Source organism: Xenopus tropicalis, chromosome 1 (assembly GCF_000004195.4).
Source record: "Xenopus tropicalis strain Nigerian chromosome 1, UCB_Xtro_10.0, whole genome shotgun sequence".
NCBI lineage: Eukaryota > Metazoa > Chordata > Amphibia > Anura > Pipidae > Xenopus > Xenopus tropicalis.
In genome coordinates, this window is record NC_030677.2 from 181,850,968 (window position 1) to 181,871,453 (window position 20,486).

The 20,486-nt window shown below is 42.0% G+C and overlaps 1 protein-coding gene across 2 annotated transcripts; it reads left to right on the forward strand.

Annotated features, from left to right (window-relative positions):
* acot12 (acyl-CoA thioesterase 12) lies at positions 1–20,486 on the forward strand. Of its 2 annotated transcripts, none has more exons than XM_012957014.2 (15): positions 1–1,057; positions 1,818–1,887; positions 6,687–6,747; positions 7,643–7,744; positions 10,143–10,278; positions 10,937–11,093; positions 11,228–11,347; positions 12,527–12,677; positions 14,808–14,863; positions 15,873–15,936; positions 16,683–16,766; positions 17,720–17,853; positions 18,819–18,947; positions 19,485–19,611; positions 20,106–20,486. In XM_012957014.2, exons 1-15 carry the CDS (start codon positions 850–852, stop codon positions 20,247–20,249), a joined length of 1,743 nt encoding a protein of 580 aa, XP_012812468.1. In that variant the 5' UTR covers positions 1–849; the 3' UTR covers positions 20,250–20,486.

Below are 20,486 nucleotides of genomic sequence, written 5' to 3' on the forward strand. Positions count from 1 at the left end.
GAGGTGCATAAGAGGCTGCGAGTGGGACTGGGAGAGCCATGTGACGGGTGCAGGGAAAGTGGGTGCCGGTTGAGGGGTGGCTGGGTGCCACCTGGGAGAGCTGCCAACCTCTAATCCTGTGACTGAGGGCTGCCGGCTCAGCCGCGACACAGAGCAGCAGGAGTCAGATACGGAGGCACTTGGCTGCGCTGCTCCACTTGCTCCCAGGCTACCTGCTGCCCCATTACTCTAACCTGCCGGCGCTAATACTGCGGCTGCGCTGCCCCATTACTCTAACCTGCCGGCGCTAATACTGCGGCTGCGCTGCCCCATTACTCTAACCTGCCGGCGCTAATACTGCGGCTGCGCTGCCCCATTACTCTAACCTGCCGGCGCTAATACTGCGGCTGCGCTGCCCCATTACTATAACCTGCCGGCGCTAATACTGCGGCTGCGCTGCCCCATTACTATAACCTGCCGGCGCTAATACTGCGGCTGCGCTGCCCCATTACTATAACCTGCCGGCGCTAATACTGCGGCTGCGCTGCCATATTACTATCCCTAACCAGCGCTAATACTGCGGTTCCACTTACTCCCAGGTTACCTGCTGCCTAATTACTATCCTCAACCAGCGCAAATACTTCGCTGCTCCACTTGCCGCTAAGTTACCGGCTGCCCCATTTCTATCCCCAACCGGCGCTTATACTGCGGCTGCGCTGCCCCATTACTATAACCTGCCGGCGCTAATACTGCGGCTGCGCTGCACATAGACATACATACAAACTGAACAGACGCTACTGCCCTGCACTGCGATTATAGCGCCGCCCCTGCCCTTACTCCCATCCCTCTCACATCCCCAGGTTGCCCTGCATGCTGCTGTCTGGGGGAGCCCCGAATGGGCTGGGCTGGGTTGGGGGGCCATGGAGAGAATGCTCAGCCGGGTCAGCCCTGAGCTCTGGGTACGAGAGAGGAGAGGTGCAGATGTGCCACACAGTGTTCCCCTGGCACTCCAACCACCGGGGGGAGCTCAGTGCTGGGCAGCTCCTCACATGGATTGATACCACTGCCTGCCTGGCAGGTAAGGCAGCAAGTTACTTTCTTCTTCCCTGCAGTGGGAATGGAGCCAAGTGGGGCCCCCTGTGACTGGACTGGGGAGACCCCCTACTACATGCAGTTAGCAGGGCTGAATTCATTTATGTCCTTTACACATAACCCCCTTTTGTTTTCTTTTTTTTGAGTACATAATAGCATCCACCCCCAAAGGTCAGCCTATTGGCCCTTCAGTCTGCCCCCTATCTGCCCATAGAGGGCCCCACTTTACCCAGTCTGGGATCCAGGCATCAGCCAATTATCAGCCACCAGTGTCTGTCACAGGGTGCACATTGTAGTAGTTTTGGGTGGAGGCAGAGACAGTGGCACATACACCCTGGGACCTGGCACCCCTTCCCTATTCTTGTTATATAAGGGGAAGTGCAACTGTGCAAGTAACACTGAGTCTGTATCCTCCCTGTCTGTGCCGATGCTTCCCTTTCTCTGCTGCTGCTACAACTTGCTCTATTCTGGCCCATAGACTTTCCCTGTATCGGCCGTGCAACCTCCGCTTCATGTGACTTTCTGCTGACACAGACGTCTGGCCGCTAACCAAGGGCTTTGTGTTATGTTCCTGTCGCCCCACGTGACATAAGATTTAGCAGAGACACTGTCATATTTCAGTTTGTCGCTGTGTAGCCCTGCCACTATATGCGCCCATGTGCTTGATTCATATTGTTTGTGCCACATTGTTAGATAAATTACATTCTGGGATTGTTGCGACTCCTAACAGAGTTTTTCTCTTTAAGCTGAAAGGCATGCCGGGGTCTCCTGCGTTACAGCATCTGTGGATGATATCCAGATTGAAGAGACAGCCAGGTACTGCCCTTTTGACCCAGTGATTGTCTCAATGTAACCTGTGTTGCTATTAACTCTCAGTACAGGTATAGGACCCATTATCCAGAATGCTCGGGACCAAGGGTATTCTGGATAAGGGGTCTTTCCGTAACTTGGATCTCCATACCTTAAAGAGGACCTGTCACCCAGACATAAAAAGCTGTATAATAACAGTCTTTTCCAATTTAAACATGAAACCCAAATTCATTTTTATATTAACACATCCAAACCCATTATAAAGGCATTTAAAAATCACAGCTGTCAATCATATACTGCCTGCCCTGCCTCTATGCCTTAGGCATAGAGGCGGGGCAGACAATAACTTTAGCTTTCCTTTCAGCACTTCCTAGATGTCACTGCACATCTCACTTTCCCCTCCCTTCTCATCATCTAATTGTGTAGCCAGTGCATGGGCCTGGGCATCAGGTCCCCCATTCTGGCACATACACACGATTTTGGCATGATACAAAGCTTGCCTTTATAACCGTGCCCACAAAATGGTGCCTGCCTGCTTGCTTTGATTGAGTAATTCCAAGACGGAAGGAAACAAGATTTATATTATTTATATAGAGTAAGAAAAGTTTATTTTGCTCAACTAACAATATAGAAAATAATTTGGAGTTATTTCTTAGGGTGACTTCTACTAAAAAAAATAATTAAACCCAATAGGATTGTTTTGCATCCAATAAGGATTCATTATATCTTAGTTGGGATCAATTACAAGGTACTGTTTTATTATTACAGAGAAAAAGGGAATCCGTTTTAAAATTCTGAATTATTTGATTAAAATGGAGTCTATGGGAGATGGGCTTTCCATAATTCGGAGCTTTCTGAATAATGGGTTTCCAGATCCCATACCTGTACTGTGAGTGCATCTGTACATGAGCCTGTGCAACAATCTGCTGGGCCAAGCCATTTGCACAGACACTTCTACTCATATCCAACATGAGTCTCCTCATAGCCTTCCCAAGATGCTTTCGGAAACGTGGCACCCAAATGCTTTTAGTCATGGCAACTAAGTGCTTTTATTCAGGTCCCATAGGTCTCCAGAGATTGATACAAAGCTCATAATATTAGGAAAGATCAAGGATAGCCATAATAATATAAAGGCTTGAGCCTCAGGGCATGGATCTCTGAGTGTCGGTGAGTCATGTGATAGGTGACAAAGACAACCAATATCATTCATAACTAATGATGCCGCTACCCACTATTTATTCACATATATTTACAGGTTATTCATGGCTATTACATATAAAGAAGGTGCCGCTCGTGGCTATAGCAGTGCCATGTGTCTCATAGACATAAGGCCTGTGGGGTGTAAGGAATAAAAATTACTTTAAGCACTAAGTTAAAGGGCTTGTTTGCCTTTAAGTTACCTTTTAGTATGCTGTAGACAGTAATATTCTATATAATATAATTTGCAACTGATCTTCATTTTTAATTATTTATTGTTATTTAACTTTTTGTTGCCAAAATGTTACTCACCCCTCAGTGATTGTAATCACTTGCCTGATATTGGGGCCAGTGCTCCTGTTAGCGGAAACCTGCCCTGGCCCGGGGTACCTGAGAGTGAGCGGTCCTCTTCCTTCTATCTTCTTTCTTCACACTCCCAGGGCCCATGTATGCCAGTACAATGAAAGCCAGCCTTTTTTGTTAAAGTTTGGCTGTGCAATATGATTCTGTGATATTTGTGCTGTTATTCAACATGTCAACCTAAGCTCTGTTAATTATATATTGTAAAGTTTTCAATAAACAACATAAAAACCCTTGGACTCTCTGTCAGATAAACTTCTTTCCTACACTTCAGTGTATGGGTCTGTGCTCACTCAGTGGGATTTTATTAGCTGGGCACTTTTTATTTACTAGCTCTGGTTGTGAGACAGCACCAGGGTTGGACTGGCTGATCAGTGTACCTGAATACCAATTGGCACTACCTATATCTAATTGCCCTGAGAGTCCAAGGTTTCAGGATGTCTAGTGGCCCTAGGAGTCCCAGCTCAAGAGGGTGTTTCTACTATAGTAATGCAGGAAATGTGCTGTATTCTTATGTCTTGAGCCTTATTGGGCTGAAATAAAATGATACATAGAATGTTTATTTTTAGTTGGTTAAATGCTCAGCACTGTTGTCCATATTTCAAATGGTAGATCAAATGAAGGCACCACCCCTCTTGCCATTGGTTCTTCGCAGGAGGATTAACAAGCCTTGGCACGGGGGCACGGAAACTTATTCACCCTGCTTTGATAGACTGTGTCCTATTTTCTCCAACAGCCTCTCCTGTTTCCAGCAAGAATTGTTCTGGTTTCCAAGAGGAAAAGAATGTTTGAATGAAATGCTACTCCATGGGAAAGGGGGACTGAATGTGTTACAGAGCAGAAACTGAAGGACAGCTTGGGGTGGGGTGTGGGGTGGGGGGGGCAAACAAACTGAAGAGGAAATAATGTTGCTATTGGGTTAACCATTCATTGTAACATTTTAATCTGAGCTGTTATGAAAGTTATGCTCAAAGTATGTCTCTGGATGCACTTGGGAAGATCTACATGCAGCATCCATGCTCTGCCAGCCCAGCTGAGAGCTTATTTATTATGTACATGAACATTTATCCAGGCCCTTTCAGATTACATTTCCTCATTTTATAGGACATGTAAACCCTACATTTTCCTACTATGTATATAAGTTGGGCACATCTCCCCCACCCACACAACATCATTTGTACCACATAAATCCCCTCTGTTCGCCAGCACCATCACATTTTCCAAAAACAAATAACAGTTGACATCATCAGTGACATTTACACCTGCAATCAGCACGTTTGCACTGTAAATTTATGCAGTGAAGAATGCAGGCTTAAACAGGCAGAACTTACTTTGATCAAAAGTCCTGCTTGGGTTGAGCACTGTCAACCTGAGTTGTTGAGAAGGGAACATGCTCAGTTAGCCAAGAGCCAAAGTCAGTTCCTGATGGAGGGGGCTGGGTGAGTTAGAGGGGGAGAAGGAACCCCAAGTGATTAAGGGGATGCTGCAGTGGCAGGTATTTAAAGGTTTCAAAAATGTATTTCTTTAGAAACCCTGGTGATAAACCGCAATCAATGTCCCTTATTTATATATGTATAGAAATACATATATTGTTTTATGTATAGTGCTTCAGTCCTTCATAGGGTCTTCTTGCCCCATTTTTCTGTTAGAAACTGAATTTTCCCTTAACTGCAAAGGCAACAAGCAACTCCCTGAACTTTCAGACTTCTTTCCATTTCATTGGCATTGGGGGATTGTTAAAATTTAGCTCTGCAGCTTTTAAAGTACACTACGTGGCTGGATGCCTGCTGCCCAACACCTCATTCCCAAACTAAGAGGATTAATATGAAGTTGGTTCCCCCTTTGCTGCTTTAGAGTATCTACTCTATTCTGGGAAGGCTTTCCACTAGATGTTGGAAAATTGTTGGTGGGATTTGCTTCTATACAACCTCAAGTGTTAGTGAGGTTGGGCAATGATATTGGGATCAGGCTTGGCTCATTCCTATTTATCCCAGGGGGTGCCATTGGGTAAGGGTCAGGGCTCTGTGCAGGCCAGTCAGGTTCTTCCACTCCCATCTCAGCAAACCCCCTTCTTTACAGACTTAGCTTTGTGCAAGGGGGTATTATTGTGCTGGAAAGAGCCTTTTCCAAGTAGGAAGCACAAAACTGCCAGATGGTACAATGCCATTTATCACTTCAATGGATACATTTCTACTGCTCCAGAGTCCATTGGCAGTGACCTTTATACCACTCCAGCTACACTTGGCATTACACATGGTGATGTTAGACACACGCGCACAAGTACATACAGAAGTTCTACTTATATTGGGAGTTCTCGGTACTATTCTTTTTAGTACAGCTGGTTTCTACCTGAACAAGGTGCCCTGCCCTGTGTAACTGTAACCTGGCATTAAAGTATTGCAGTAATGTAGTAAAGAAATTCAGTGGTGTGGGTGACAGAAGGCGTGTCTTGCACTAAATGTTGTGCTAGAACATATGGTCCTCACAATAATCACAAAGTTTGGCTATAGAGAACACTGCCTGTCAGTTCTACCTGTTTAATGGAAAATTGGCACAGTTCTCTAAATTATTAGTTTTGTTATCAGCTTTCCTTATCATCATGTAACAGATACTATACTTCTGACCTTTCCACCAGCTTCAAAAAGTTGGATGCAGCTATTGAGGGGTAAGGATCATCTCCGTGCTGTGCCAAGGCCTCTGACATTGCCAGTGCCTCATATAACAGATTCATACATCTGAATATAGCATTGGATCTCACCCCCAAACCAGATGTGGAAGAATCATAGGATTTTTTAGATCAGTATCTGGGAGAGTCAAATCCATTCCTTTAACCCTGTGACTTGACTCCTCTCTTAACGATATACAAAAAGATTGACATTTTAGAGCAGGTTTGGATTCTAAAAGTGGAGGTAGGCACAGACTTGGCAGTGTGCATATTTTTAGGGTTGTCCCCCACTTTCTATTTAAATGTTAATTGGGAGCCCTACCTTTGAGTTTGGGCACCATTTAATAAGACTAACAGAAAGCAGAACAGAATGATTAAAGGTCATGGCTAAGTTTGGCAGTACTCAGTACACATGCAGTTTGTGATTAGTAAGATAAACAAACTGATTAAATTTGGATGTTCCATTGCGTGTTCTTTATACCAGTGTTCCCATATAAGTTTACAATGTCTCTCTCTATCCAATGAGCCATTTAAAGCATGGAGTTTTCTCAACACAATACTAATACTGTCTCTTCATTGTTAGGGTTGGACAAAATATCTGCATAAAAGCTAAAGTTAACAGAGCTTTCAACACAAGCATGGAGGTAAGCCATACTGTAAATGCATTGCCGTTAATATCTTAGACTGGCAACACATGTAGGCAACTAATCCCAACCTGTGTGACAGTTGTGCAACCTTGGCTACACGTGATTGGCAGATTGTACCATTTCAGTGGATAGGTCTGGAAGTCAGCCAGTAAGATCATTAGGTAGAAGTACAGGTCCCGTGCAGTTCTGCACAGACCAATGACACTATTCCTTCCTTGGTGCCATTGGATGGTCCCAGTTTTAGATAATGAGCTACAGTCCAATTGTACCAGATGCTGATTACTCAAATCAATACTAGGGGATGCCACTCACCAAGGTTTAGTAAGAAACTGTCTTAACTGTATGGAGAAGCTAAAAGCAAAGTATGATAAGTGGGCTGCTGGTGGGAGACAGTCGGTGACAGTGGGATCATACAGTACACCATCATTTTTTTAATATGCCCTATGAGCTGCATGTGATACAAGTAAAAGTTCCCAGTGGCCCTTCTTAATATAGAACAGTCATTTAAGAATAAAGTATATATCAAGGAAATTATAATTTAAGATAAAAGTTAAATGCATTGGAAAATTTTAAAGATGTGGCATAATGAATGTATATACAATTAATCATTTTAAATTGAGTTTTAACAGTGAGTTGTACAATACTAATAATGGACTCTCTTGATATCTCCTATGATGCCAGCAACTGGGTAGAACAAGGCTGCACTACCCTTTCTGCGCCAGACAGGCCTTCAGAAGTAGACACATTCATGTGGGTGTTGATGGGTGTAGCCTTTGGCTTTTACAATTCCCAGCACCCACCCACTGCAGCATTAACCATTGCCTATTCCTGACCTAAACCTTTTATTTGTTCTGTTTTTTTTTTTTTTTTTTTTCTTTTCTGCCCTCTTAAGGTTGGCATTAAAGTTGAAATAGAAGACCCATTTACAAATCTACAGAAACATGTCTGTGCAGCCTTTTCTACCTATGTGGCGAAGCCAGCTGGTTCCAAGAAGGTAACATGATTTCCCATAACAGCCACTCAGTAGGGAGTCACTAGAGTCACTACTTGTGCCACAGGAGGCTGGTGTATTTGAATAGGTCATTTTGATGTTATCTTTGTAAACCGCTTTCCATGATATTAGTATGGCCTTCTGTCTGCCTGCCCCTTAGACTGCTTTGTATGTAATTATTCCCCCATGGCTGTATTATCCCTATTATAACTATTTGGCCCATCAGATATAGGCTTCATTAGTGCATCTAGGGCAAACAATGCATACTGTGTACCCCAAAAACCATGGCTTTGGGCACAAAATGCTTTAAATGCCATTATTTGTATGTGGGACAGCTGCAGCTCCTGTTCACCAAATGGGGCTTCAAGTAGATTTTTCCTGTATCTGACATACACAATATGGCCAGTTTCCAGACACATTTTCAGGAGAATAAGTAGGCACTTCCCCTACATGGATTCGTCCTCAGTTGGGGAGCTCTACCTGCTATGTTCCAAGCTGTCTTCATACGACTTGTTTGCAAAAGACCTATTATTTATAAGGAGTGTGGGGTTTTATGGGAAGGCCAAGGCATACAAACCTAACAGCACATTATGCAATGGCATCGCTACTGGCTTCCTCTTGAGGAAGAGTAATAGTACTACAGTGTACAATAACACACTACAATTCCGTACTACTTTGTGGCAACAATCTGAGGAAGTCTCATTCTGTTATAGCACAATAATGCCCCCTTGCACAAAGTGAGGTCTGTACAGAATGGGTTTGCTAAAATAGGAGTAAAGAACTTGACTGGCCTGCACAGAGCCCTGACCCCCACCCTAACTAAACCCCTGTGGGATGAATTGAAAGCCAGGCTTAATCCCCCAACAGCACTAATGCTTTTGTGGCTGAATGTTGGTGGGATTTGCTTTCAGTGTTCCAAACTCTAGTAGAGGGCTGTTACAGCAATTAAGAGAGGACTAATTTCATATTAATACTGTTTGGGAATAAGGTGTTGAATACTCTTGGCCATATAGTGTACTCATCCTTCTCTTCGGTGGCTGATGCTTAAGCAGTAATTCTGCCTAAAGTTCAATATTCCTAACCGGGCATCCCTTTATTAACTTATTATAAGATATATTGAAATTATTTACAGGATAACTTAAACTGTTACTACTCAGGGCAATGTTTCATTTGTACTGCTTGACGCGAAGATTTTAATCTAAGTATGTTAAAGATCATTCCGTATGACCTATGATCTGTTGGTCATCTTTGTTTATAGTCAGAGTTCAAAGTTACTTCAGGTTACTCTGGGGTAAAGCTGTAATGATTAACTGTGATAAACTTAATCCCAGCGATAAGAAATCAATTCTTATCTAATTCCTCAGTTCAAAACAGACAATCTTTAGGGCATTATGTAAGTGTGTGTGATAGAAAGTCTCTGCTTCTATAAACAATGTTCAGAGGCCATGACAGCAAGAAATTGGGACAGTATTTTTTGAAGTTAAGGGCCTTCTCTGTAACTGGTAGCACCACTCCAATAGTAATTATAGTACTTTAGTAATTTAGATTATATATAGTAATATATATTTACTCTGGGTTAAAGAAAACTATACCCCAAATGATGTAGGTCTGTATAAAAGTATATTGCATAGAACAGCCCATATGTTTAAACCCTGCCTCATCAAAATAAACCATTTTCATGAAAATATGCATTTTTAGTAGTATGCGCCATAGGGTAATCCTAAATAGAAAAGTGCCATTTTAAGTACTAAGATTTGTGGTGCACAAATACATGCTAGGTCCCATCAGCCAATTAATGGACAGAGTTCTGTCTTTTACTCCCACACTACTTCCTGTTACAGTCAGAGCTGCATTATTTCCCGTCAGCTGATCTCTAGGGGAGCACACAGCCCATCACTAAATGGTGGCTCAAGGGAAAGGATATAAATGGACAATATTTACCGATATATATTTCAGATTGATAAGATCCTTTAATAGGCTACTTAATATGATATAAACTCTTGGATCAGAATTCATTCTGAAGGGATAGTTTCCCTTCCTTCCCTAGTTTCAACTGCAAAGTAGTAGTAGTAGTCAGTAGTCGGTGAATCTGGTTAGAATGGAGATTGTTTATTTAATCAATACACTATGGGAAATGACTGATGGTTTTGGAAGGATGCTGATTTCTGCACAATAGATCCTGTCCTGATACGAAATGCACAATGTAAGCAGCTCCTCATTTCAGTTCCTTTCAAAATAAAGCCTAGAATTTCCAGCAGCAGTTACACCCACCCCAGTCAGTGCAAGTATACCCACATTTCATTAGCCAAATCAGCACTGCAATCTCTGGTTTAATCTGTTGGTAAAGGTCTTAATACATTTTCCTTAAGAAAAGATTGAGACATCTGTGGGGCTTTTGCAGGTTTTCCTAAAACCAGTGAGACTTCAGTCTTCTCAGGATCATCTGGAATACAGCCTGGCAGCAGAGAGAAGGCGGATTCGGCTTTATCATGAAGATGCTTATAACAACCTTATGGAGGAGGGCTGTACAATTTATGGTTAGTGAGACTGCATTTTCCCTATCAGGTCAGTTACCGATTGCCTTGAACTGTTTGCGTCATTAAGGGAAGCTTGGACTTTTCATCAAAATACCATTGAGAGGCAGGAAAACCAATCACTTGGTTTTCATTTGGTCTTCATTTTTTATTTTTAATTATTTGCTTTTCTCTTCTGACACTTTCAAGCATTTAAAAAGGCAGGCAAAAACTATTGCTCTTTGAGGCTACAATTTCATTGCTATTGTAAATTGTATCTCTGATGTTTGTGTTTAGACCCTTTTTCTGCTCTTCATATTCCAGCTTCTCATTTGAACCACTGCTTGGTTGATAGGGTAATTTGGATCCTTGCAATCTTATAGCTGCTAAAATTCCAAACTGGGAATTTGCTGGATATAAAGCTAAACAATTCATAAACCACAAATAATAAAAAATGAAGGCCAATTCCAAATTGTTTAGATTAGCACTGTCTACAACATAAAAACTACTAAGCCAGCATGCCTGGAGGTTTAATAGCAGTTTAAGGGCCACAGGTTGGACAGTCCTACTGTCCAATGAGACCCCATTGGGCCAAAGGGCCGCCACAATTTAAGGCAGCCCTGCCGTGAATTTATATAATTCCATTGTGTCGATAAGCTAAAAAGCCCCATTTTTATTTCAGATGCAGAGTGGGAAAAAGATCAAAATAAAATCTTGACAGACTCCACCCGTGTGGAAAGCATTGAACTTGTGCTGCCGCCCCATGCCAACCATCAAGGAAACACGTTTGGAGGGCAAATCATGGCATGGATGGAAACCGTAGCCAATATTTCAGCAAGGTGCCCTGGCTATTAGCTTTTTTGCAAACATATTGTCCAGGATAGTAACGGAACAGTGTTAAACTGTTTATATGTGTTACTTTTATAAACTACATCCCATTGATAGGCGATAATAGTTGTTTTTGTTTCTGTAGTCGGCTGTGTCATACTCATGCAACCCTGAAGTCTGTGGACATGTTTAAGTTCAGAGGACCTTCTACCGTGGGGGATAGATTGTTATTTCGGGCAATTGTTAACAACACTTTTCAGAAGAGGTAAGTGTCTGGGCCTTCTAACCCCTTGCTTCAAGCTCTTATAGCAATCGGCATTCCTGGAATGACCCTGTATATAGTTAATAAAGTACCCCCTATTGTAAAAAATAATATTATAAGTCACCAAGGAGTCACATGACTATTTAATGGCCACTTTTTATACAGGTCATGGAACTTCAAGGTGACTTCAACAGGGAGTACATTATTTATTATAATACACAAGATTTATTGAGTCATATGACAGAAAATTACATCACTAAGCACTGATTATAACTGATGACGTCATTAAGCACCATTTATAAGGATATAATTTAGAGGATATTCATGGCTCTTATGTATTTTATATATGGAAAAGCATTTGCTCACCATAGGGAAATTAGATTGTAAGCTCCAGCAAGACAGGGACTGATACATTTACATACTAGTCTGCATTATGTCACCCCCATACAAATATAAATTAGAAAACTGAGTCTAACACAGTTTTGGGAAATATTTAATTAAAAGGGTAATTAATGAATAAAAAAGATTTGAGAATTCTTCGTGCCCACACAGATCACAGGTGATGTAACTCTCTCATTTAGATAATCCATGTAGGAATGTGTAAGTCTATCCCATCATTTATACAGACAGATTATTTGGTTGTGTTTATGGTTTGTTTGACCCTCCACTTTAGCATTCAGCCTAAACAAGCTTGGTGGCTATAAGTAGGAATGAGATAATCCCTAGCATACACTGGCCTCCTGTTTCCTATTGGTAATGGGTGGAACACAAGATAATAATCCTGTTCAAAATATCAGAGCAGGGGAGGAATTACTTTCCACCAACCACATAGAAACTAATGCCAGAGAAGTTACATAACAGCTGGAGGGAGGGAGGATTTTCCATAGGGTCATGCAGGGTTTCTGACCTGGTTCCTTATAAATACTCTACCAGTCTGAATAAATAGTCAGCTGCTTATTCAGCTATTCCTCAGGTCCAGCGGGGCTTAGGACATGATGTTTCGCAGCAAAGCATTGGCAGTTCAATACCAGTGCACAGGGGCCCAAACAAGCACCCCAGAGATGCAATAAATAGTGACTGTCTGTGACATCTTACAGCAGCCCCTCTGGCATTTGCCAGAATCCACAGATTGACAGCCCGGGCCCGAATTAAACAACTTAAACCTGTTTGTGGTCCTTCCAGTGTTGAAGTTGGCGTACGGGTTGAAGCTTTCAACTGTGAAGAGTGGACTCAAGCCAAGGGACGTCACATAAACAGTGCTTTCCTGATTTACCAAGCATTAAACAGCAAGGGAGACTATTGTATGTTCCCCCGAGTCAAAGCCTCTACAAAGGTACAAAAGGAAAAATATAATCCAACAAGCTGAATGAATACTCTTATGTAACTGTTGCTCCTTCCAACAGTGCTGAATAAACTGCCAGAAGGTGATTTAAATGAAATGTAAAGTCAATACAAGAAAGGTTAATATGTTTCAGAAGAGATACCAGATCTGCACCTTCTGACCTAATAACTGTGCCACAATACTAATACCAGTTATTCACTGCTAAATGCATAAACAAAATCTAAAGTTAGAATCCCATACAGGGTGAAGCAGGATATATCATTATTTAGTACTTACTGCCTGAAGGATAGAACCATGCCAATATTAGCCATTTAATTATCTGTGGTTAGCAACCCAACAATAAGCTGCACATTGCCTTTTTAATATAAGCTCAAACCAGCCCTTTGCATCATAATGCTCTTGACTATTAATGGTACTAAAAGACTGCTTGGTCTATGCCAGGGATACAGGAAAACTGACTGCAGTGGCTTGGGCCTTGGTCACATGGAGTGTCAGCACCATTTCTCTCTGCCTGTGGTTTTCAGTCAGGTGGAGAGAAGTGTATCATCTATAATATGCATCGCCCTGTAGCTGCATTAACAATCACAGCTTCTTCTTGCGTGCAGCCACATGGAGCCTGCTTTTGCATTTCTGGGCCAATCTCCGCTCTGTAATTGTCACTGCAGCTACAAATGCTCCATGTGACCAGGGCCTTAGTAGCAAGTAAGCATGCGGATCTACTTCTCTTAGCCTAAAAAATAAATGCAGACTGAGAGCTGTAAAGCAAACACTCTGTGTACCCTCAGCCTAAATTCTGAAGCGTGGGGATATGCAGGCACATAGTACCAAGCCTTTATCTCAGTGCCCATATAATCATGCTGTCCATTTGTTTATATCTGTGTGCGGCATATTACTGACATGAAATAGCCCTACATTTACAATAATAAATCCCCACCCTATGTGTGTTTTACTCGCAACTTGTGTTCTTTATCAAAGGTATGACCTTTCCAGAGAATGAGCACTAATTAACTATATACTCTGACCTACCCCTATACTCATCCGTGGCTTCATGTTATTTTAACTTAAGATTTTGTTTTTCATTTTGAACTTTGTGAGTAAATGTTAGATCTGAGATAGTATTATGGGGTGCTCACACACTAAACAGTTATTGGGTTGGGAGGTGGATTTTTGGCCTTTTTTGGGGGCTTTATTTTTCTCTTTTCGCAGATATATTATAGACTGCCAGAAAGTGAGCTTGGACAGCTTGGTTGATTAAGGAAACAGTACAGTACTTTTAAGTTATGTAATTCTATATTTATTTATTTTTTTTTTAAAAAATGCAGTTTTTATAAATGGAATTGCATAGAGGCTATTTCTGAGTTATCCCCTCAGCGTTCTGTTGGCAGTTTCCATACCTTTGAACAGACTCACATATAAGAAGTAGGAAAGGAGTTAATTGTGCTTGTAAAATGCTAAAGCTCTGCTGGTCTGCTCAGGCCCCAGTTCACCATTCCTGAAATAAGGGGCCCATTTACCTATAGCATATTAATGCTAGCAGTCACTGCTGCACAAATACAAGTGGTGAATACAGGATTGAGTGCTTCCAGGCAGGGTAATGTATCCAGAAAAACATGTTCCACACAGGGAAGGGAGGGCCTTGTTGTGTGTAAGTATAATGAACAGACATGCCTAAACTGGAACTGAATACTGTAATGAGGAATAGAAATACCAGTTGTTCCCATATGGGTTTCAGAGATCGATTTTTATATATTTTTCATTTTACTTACTTGCTTGCTCTTGTTCACATTTTTTTTTATATTAATTTAAAAAAAAATATTACTTATCAGTGACTGACTGTTGGCCTCTTTAATATGTGTGTTGCAGAGCCTTATTACTCTATTAAGGTAGCAACACTAGGGGAAGTAAAAGCCATTCCTTTATTTAACCCTTGCCTTTAGCACCCTCTAGTGTTCCAATCAATAATTTCCCTTAGAGCAGCGTTAGGTGCATCTCTGCATGAATTGAATCCCAATCAAGTTAAACACAACTCTATGCAATTGCCCTTTCCCTGTTCACCTGTCTTTTCATCCTGTTCGTCCCTTCTGTACCCACTGTAATTCACTTTTCCATGTATTTGCACAGGACAGCATCAGGCGCTTCCGTGGAGCCATTGCAAGGAGGAAAATCCGTGTAGCAAGGTAACCCTTGTGTGGGCTAATCCAATTCTCAGTATAAATCCTGCATTATTCTGTTTCACCTCCTTTGTAGCTGCCAGAGGCTTACAGGAATTCAACAGCAGCTGGAGGGCTGCAGGTTGGCCTCCCCTTTACTTACACCCTTAGGGCTCTGGCACATGGGGAGATTAGTCGCCCGCGACAAATCTCCCTGTTTGCGGGCGACTAATCTCCCTGAAATGCCATCCCACTGGCGAAAATGTAAATCGCCGGTGGGATGGCATACGCGGCGGCGCGATTTCCCTGAAATCGCAGAAGTTGCCTCGAGGGGAAACTCCCCGTGTGCCAGAGCCCTTAGATCAGTGACCCCCAACCAGTGACTCAGGGGCAACATGTTGTTCCCCAACCCCTTGGATGTTGCTCTCAGTGCCCCCAAACCAGGTAGTTATTTTTGAATTCCTGACTTGGTGGCAAGTTTTGGTTGAATAAAAACAAGATTTACTACCAAACAAAGCCTCCTGTAAGCTGTGTGTAAGTGTGCATAGAGGCTGCCTAATAGCCAATCTTAGCCCTTATTTGGCACCTCCATGAACTTTTATGGTGCTTGTGTTGCTCTCCAAGTCTTTTTACATTTGACTGTGGCTCACGAGTAAGGTTGGGGACCCCTGCCTTAGATGGAGACCCTATCCATCAGCTTTAGTAATTTATCAGAGTTTCTGAGATGGACTAATATCCTTCCAAATCACTGATTGCAAGTGGAACCAGCTTGTGACTCGGCTTAAAGTGGTTTGTTTGCAGCAGGGAAAACACATTTTAGTAACTCAGAATGTTAAAATGGGGTAGAAAAAATCACTAACAGTTATTTATGAAACTGTAATGGCTGTTGTCATGCACTTTCTGTACAATAAACGGAGCACCAACGAAAGCAAGTGAATGTAGAGAGCATACCTGCCTGGTTGAGCAGTACCCGTAGGTGCACAGTTACTTCTTGCATACTAGAGTTTCTCTTATGCTTGATGTATTTGGCTCCTAGGAAATATATCTTCTCAACTAAACAAGAAAGACCCGTCTCTCACCCATGGGATAAAGGCAACCAGGTACGTAGAGCAGCGTTTTTCAACCACTGTTCCGCGGCACACTAGTGTTGCCTAGAGATGTTGCCTGGTGTGCCGTAGGCAGGGCACCAATGTACTAGGGGGGCACTGCTCTTGGCACCAATGTACTAGGGGGGCACTGCTCTTGGCACCAGTGTACTAGGGGGGCACTGCTGCTGGGCACCAATGTACTAGGGGGGCACTGCTCTTGGCACCAATGTACTAGGGGGCACTGCTGCTGGGCACCAATGTACTAGGGGGGCACTGCTGCTGGGCACAGAGTTAAATTTTTTAACATTTTCTAATGGTGGTGTGCCTCGTGATTTTTTTCATGAAACAAGTGTGCCTTTGCCCAAAAAAGGTTGAAAAACACTGACGTAGAGGACTGATAAGCCAGTTCTAATCTTAATTTTTTTATTTTTTTTTTGTTACTGAAGCACAGATGAGCAGACTTGATGTTGGGTCTGGTGCACATAACACACAGACTAGTGATTTTTAATAGGGCAGGCTGGAAAGTTCCGTCTGCTTGAAACAAATTAGCACTCATAATTAGTATGAACTTTGGCCCTCAGGCCAAATAAAATCAGCTGAAGTTGGGCTACCAATTGGGTGACGGTAGTCCAGTAGTGGGGACCTGCATAAGTGAATGTATCTTGCTATGTATGGCCAGCTTATCAATGAATATGTTGGGGTAATTGTCACTAATGAAATGCTAACATTTTTTTTTCCTTTCCCTCATGATGTTTAAGGCTTACCTCAGCTACAATAACATAGCCATGCTGACTGTCCTGGCTGCAAATACTGGATGGGAGCTGAGCAGCACCCTGCCCAATGTAAGTGCACAAGTTCAAACAAAATGTAATGCTATGCCTTTTATTAAGCAGCACTTTGCAGTAATGAATACTGGGCACAACAGTTATACAGGGCAGTGCTGCCAGATGGTGCCCTGTGCGTCCCCCTTGCTAACATGGTTGTCCCAGAATGCATTCTCCAATCCCCCAGGTTAGCGCTTAAGCTCAGTAGGCTGGGAAATCTATGGACAACATGTGATATGGGGAATAATGTGTAATGAGGGAGGTGCCATAAAGTACTGTATCACTTTAGGCCAATTAACCACTCTTACAGATTGTGAGACTTATAGTAAGGCACCAGTAGAATAACTGGAGGTCCACATGGAATCTGGCCTACTGCTAACTGACCCACCGGTGGCTCACCTTAGTCAACTCAGCCTCATCCCCCTTAGCATGATTAGCATTGTCTTCTTTATAAAGAGGATGGGGCACGCTACTCACCCCTTATATAGACTTCCCATTGCAATCCCCCACCCTCCTGGTTGACACTGATGGATGTCTGCTTCCAGAACATTATCTAGTGCTAAAGCATTTAGTAATAACCAATTAATAAAATAACATGTTAACCCTTTTCCCACTTGTTAATTATAGCAACAACCCTACTTCTTGTTATAAATAAATGTATTAACCCCTCTTGTAAATGCACCAACTGTTTTAAATAATAATAAGGCACCGAGGAGTTTTATGTCCATAATAATGTCCTGGAACTTGGATAGGGTTATTACACAAGCTGAAATGAGTCCTGTGATACAGATGAAATTATTATCTGCAGTTTATAGCCGATGACATCACTAAGCATTGTTTATAACCAATGGCATCACTAACCATTGTTTATAATGGAGATTGTCCTAAATTCAAGGTATTTTCTAAGATACCATGAAAGTTAAGAATTTCCACTGATACACATAAATATAATAATATTGGCTTTCTTTCAGATCAGAATATTTACTCATGAAGAGAATGACATCCTGTCGATAAAAGTGGAGATGCAGGTGAAAGTTCAGTTGCAACAAGCTTATTTTCTGCTGTCTGACCTTGGATTGCGGCCAAACTGGGATATGCACTATTTGTAAGGAAACCATCTCTGCCTTGCCACTCTGACATTGTCTGGTTTGGTATACTTGCTCCTGACTGGGAATAGATCATTTAATTATTTGGTTTGATGACATTGTAGGACTTCAGCAGGGGGCTTTGTGACTGCTCTTGGTATTCCTTAATGTCCTGTTTTACATTTGAGTTTGTTCATAGGTGGCTGGTGTTCAGCCCTGATAAACAGGCAGTAGTCCCTGAAGCAGCAGAAATGTTCCGGAGCCCTAGCACGCTGCCCTCCCCCATGGGCAGGGAGGGTGTAAGGAAGGACTCAGGTTGAACTCACCCACGACCCGCAAGAACTGTGCAAAAGTCTTCCCTAGCCCATGGGTCCTTTGGTTTTAAACCGCCTGGAGAACAAATGGTTTTCCTTACCGGGGGTCCCATAATTAACATAAGGATATTTAATTACAAAATGGGAACTAAGAACATTTGTGACAAGACATTCATGGGTTGAATAATAAAGCCTTTATGTGCCCCCAGAAATACGGCACTTTACAAATACACATAACTAATTAGGCACTTTATAAATACGTATATTTTTTTATTATATTTTATGTAATTTTACTGGAAACCACAAGATGGCAATATGGGAATTGCAGTATAGAACCTTTTTTTTTGATGGTTATGATTATTTTTATTATTTACTTATTTAATTATTATAGCACAGTAACATAGTCAGCAGTACTAATTCACAAATGAGTTAATGGGTTAATCAGATCATGGGGTTCATGAGTGTGACCTTATGGGAGTGACTGATGGTAGAAACATATACGACTAACCTGGATAGGTAATGCAGTTTGTGCCAGATCTGTAATGGTGTCGATCGTGCCATTACAATGTTGGTTATCATTAAGCTTTTGTTCTAAAGTTGGGTCACTTGTGTAAGTAGTGAGAATGTTAGAGACTGAGAAGTGCAAGATGACATCCTACTTCTCTTTGCAGGAGCTGTGATGTTATAGAAACAGCCGGAGAGGATGATAAAATATTTCACATTACCAGCCCTCCTGTGAAGCAGAGTAAGTCCAGGGACTTTGTGATCCTGATGTCTCGAAGGTATTCCTGCAAGCAAGGGTAGGTTTAATATTGCGCTTATATCATGGAACTTTACACCCTTGTAATTATGTATCTATTGTACCACTGATCTGTACCCAGGTTTGGACTGGGATGCAAAATGGGCCCTGGCATGTCAAAACAAAAAGGCCCAAACAGACCCCCACCAGCCCAATAAATAGTGACTGTCTATGGCATCTTACAGCAGCCCCGCTGGCATTTGCCAGAATCCATAGATTGTTAGTACAGGCCTAACTGTATCTCAGATCTATTAATCATATTGCTGTTATCCAAGCTTGGAATGGAAATGATTTGGCTAAAGGCAGTAGCCACCAATGCCACTATGCAGCTCTGTATTTTCGGAAGGTTTATTTGGCCAGGAAAATTTGTGAAAATATAGGGGTTGGGGATGTGCCAGGACTGGATTATCGCCCTTATTATGGGGTTAGTTTATGTCCTATATCTATTTTTTTAAATGGTAAAGTATGTCATTTTAACCTTTTGCTCGTTGATTTATAGGTAATTAAACCATAACTTCTGGTTCTTTTGTTCTCCTAGAGATCCATATGTAGTAGCTATGAGATCGGTCACCCTAGCATCGCATCCACCAACCACTGAATACCTGAGGAGTGAAGTGCAGTGTGCAGGCTTTCTCATACACAGCCAGGGGAAGGATCTCTGCCGGGTTTGTGTCTTGCTCTTTCTGAATTCACCATTTTGTGTTACAAGTCCAACCAGTAATACGTTTTGATCTGTCTGCTGTCAGTTACAGAAGGAAAGCTCTGATTGGTTTCTGTTTTTTCAATATGTTACACTGGGCTAGGGCTGCGGGATCCTTCCATTGGCTAATTAAAAATGTAAACAGTACTCCAGCTTATGAAAGGATTGTGCCACCCCAGGCCTATGTGATTGACATAGCTGCAGAGGATCAATTTGCCCTCTCAGAATGGCACTCATGTAAGTGCCGCTGGGCTACGAGTGGTTTTGTGGGACCAATGGGTTGCCGAAACACTTCTGTAATACTGACACCTGTCTGTGTCCCTTTAACTTACCATTCATTCTATTGGAACAATAAGAAAAGCTAATGTCTAACATATATAACCCTGTTACCTTTATTGTTTCTGGTATCGGTCATGAAGTTATTTTGAAAGACCTAACGCTGCCCCTTTCCACCCCTAGGTTTCTTACTTAAATCAGCTGACGCCAGGAATTCTGCCTTATGTAGAAGAGAATCTCACCGGCTGGTCCAATTCTATTGAAGAGACGGCTTCTTCCTGCATTAAATTCCTAGAAACGACACAGGTTTACACAACACTGTTATGATCTCCCAGCACTACTGATCCTGAGGAGACTCCTGTAGAATATCGCCACTTACTATGTAGCAGTAATTTTGATAACGATTAATGTTTACCCTTGAACACGGTTTGCACTTTATTATAAATGAGGCATTTGTACAAAGACTGAATTTTTTCTTATTAATGAAGCTGTGATTTTGTATGGATGCTTTGTAATATCTAATGGCCAGTGTAAGAATTTACAATATTAAAAGCAATTTATGTA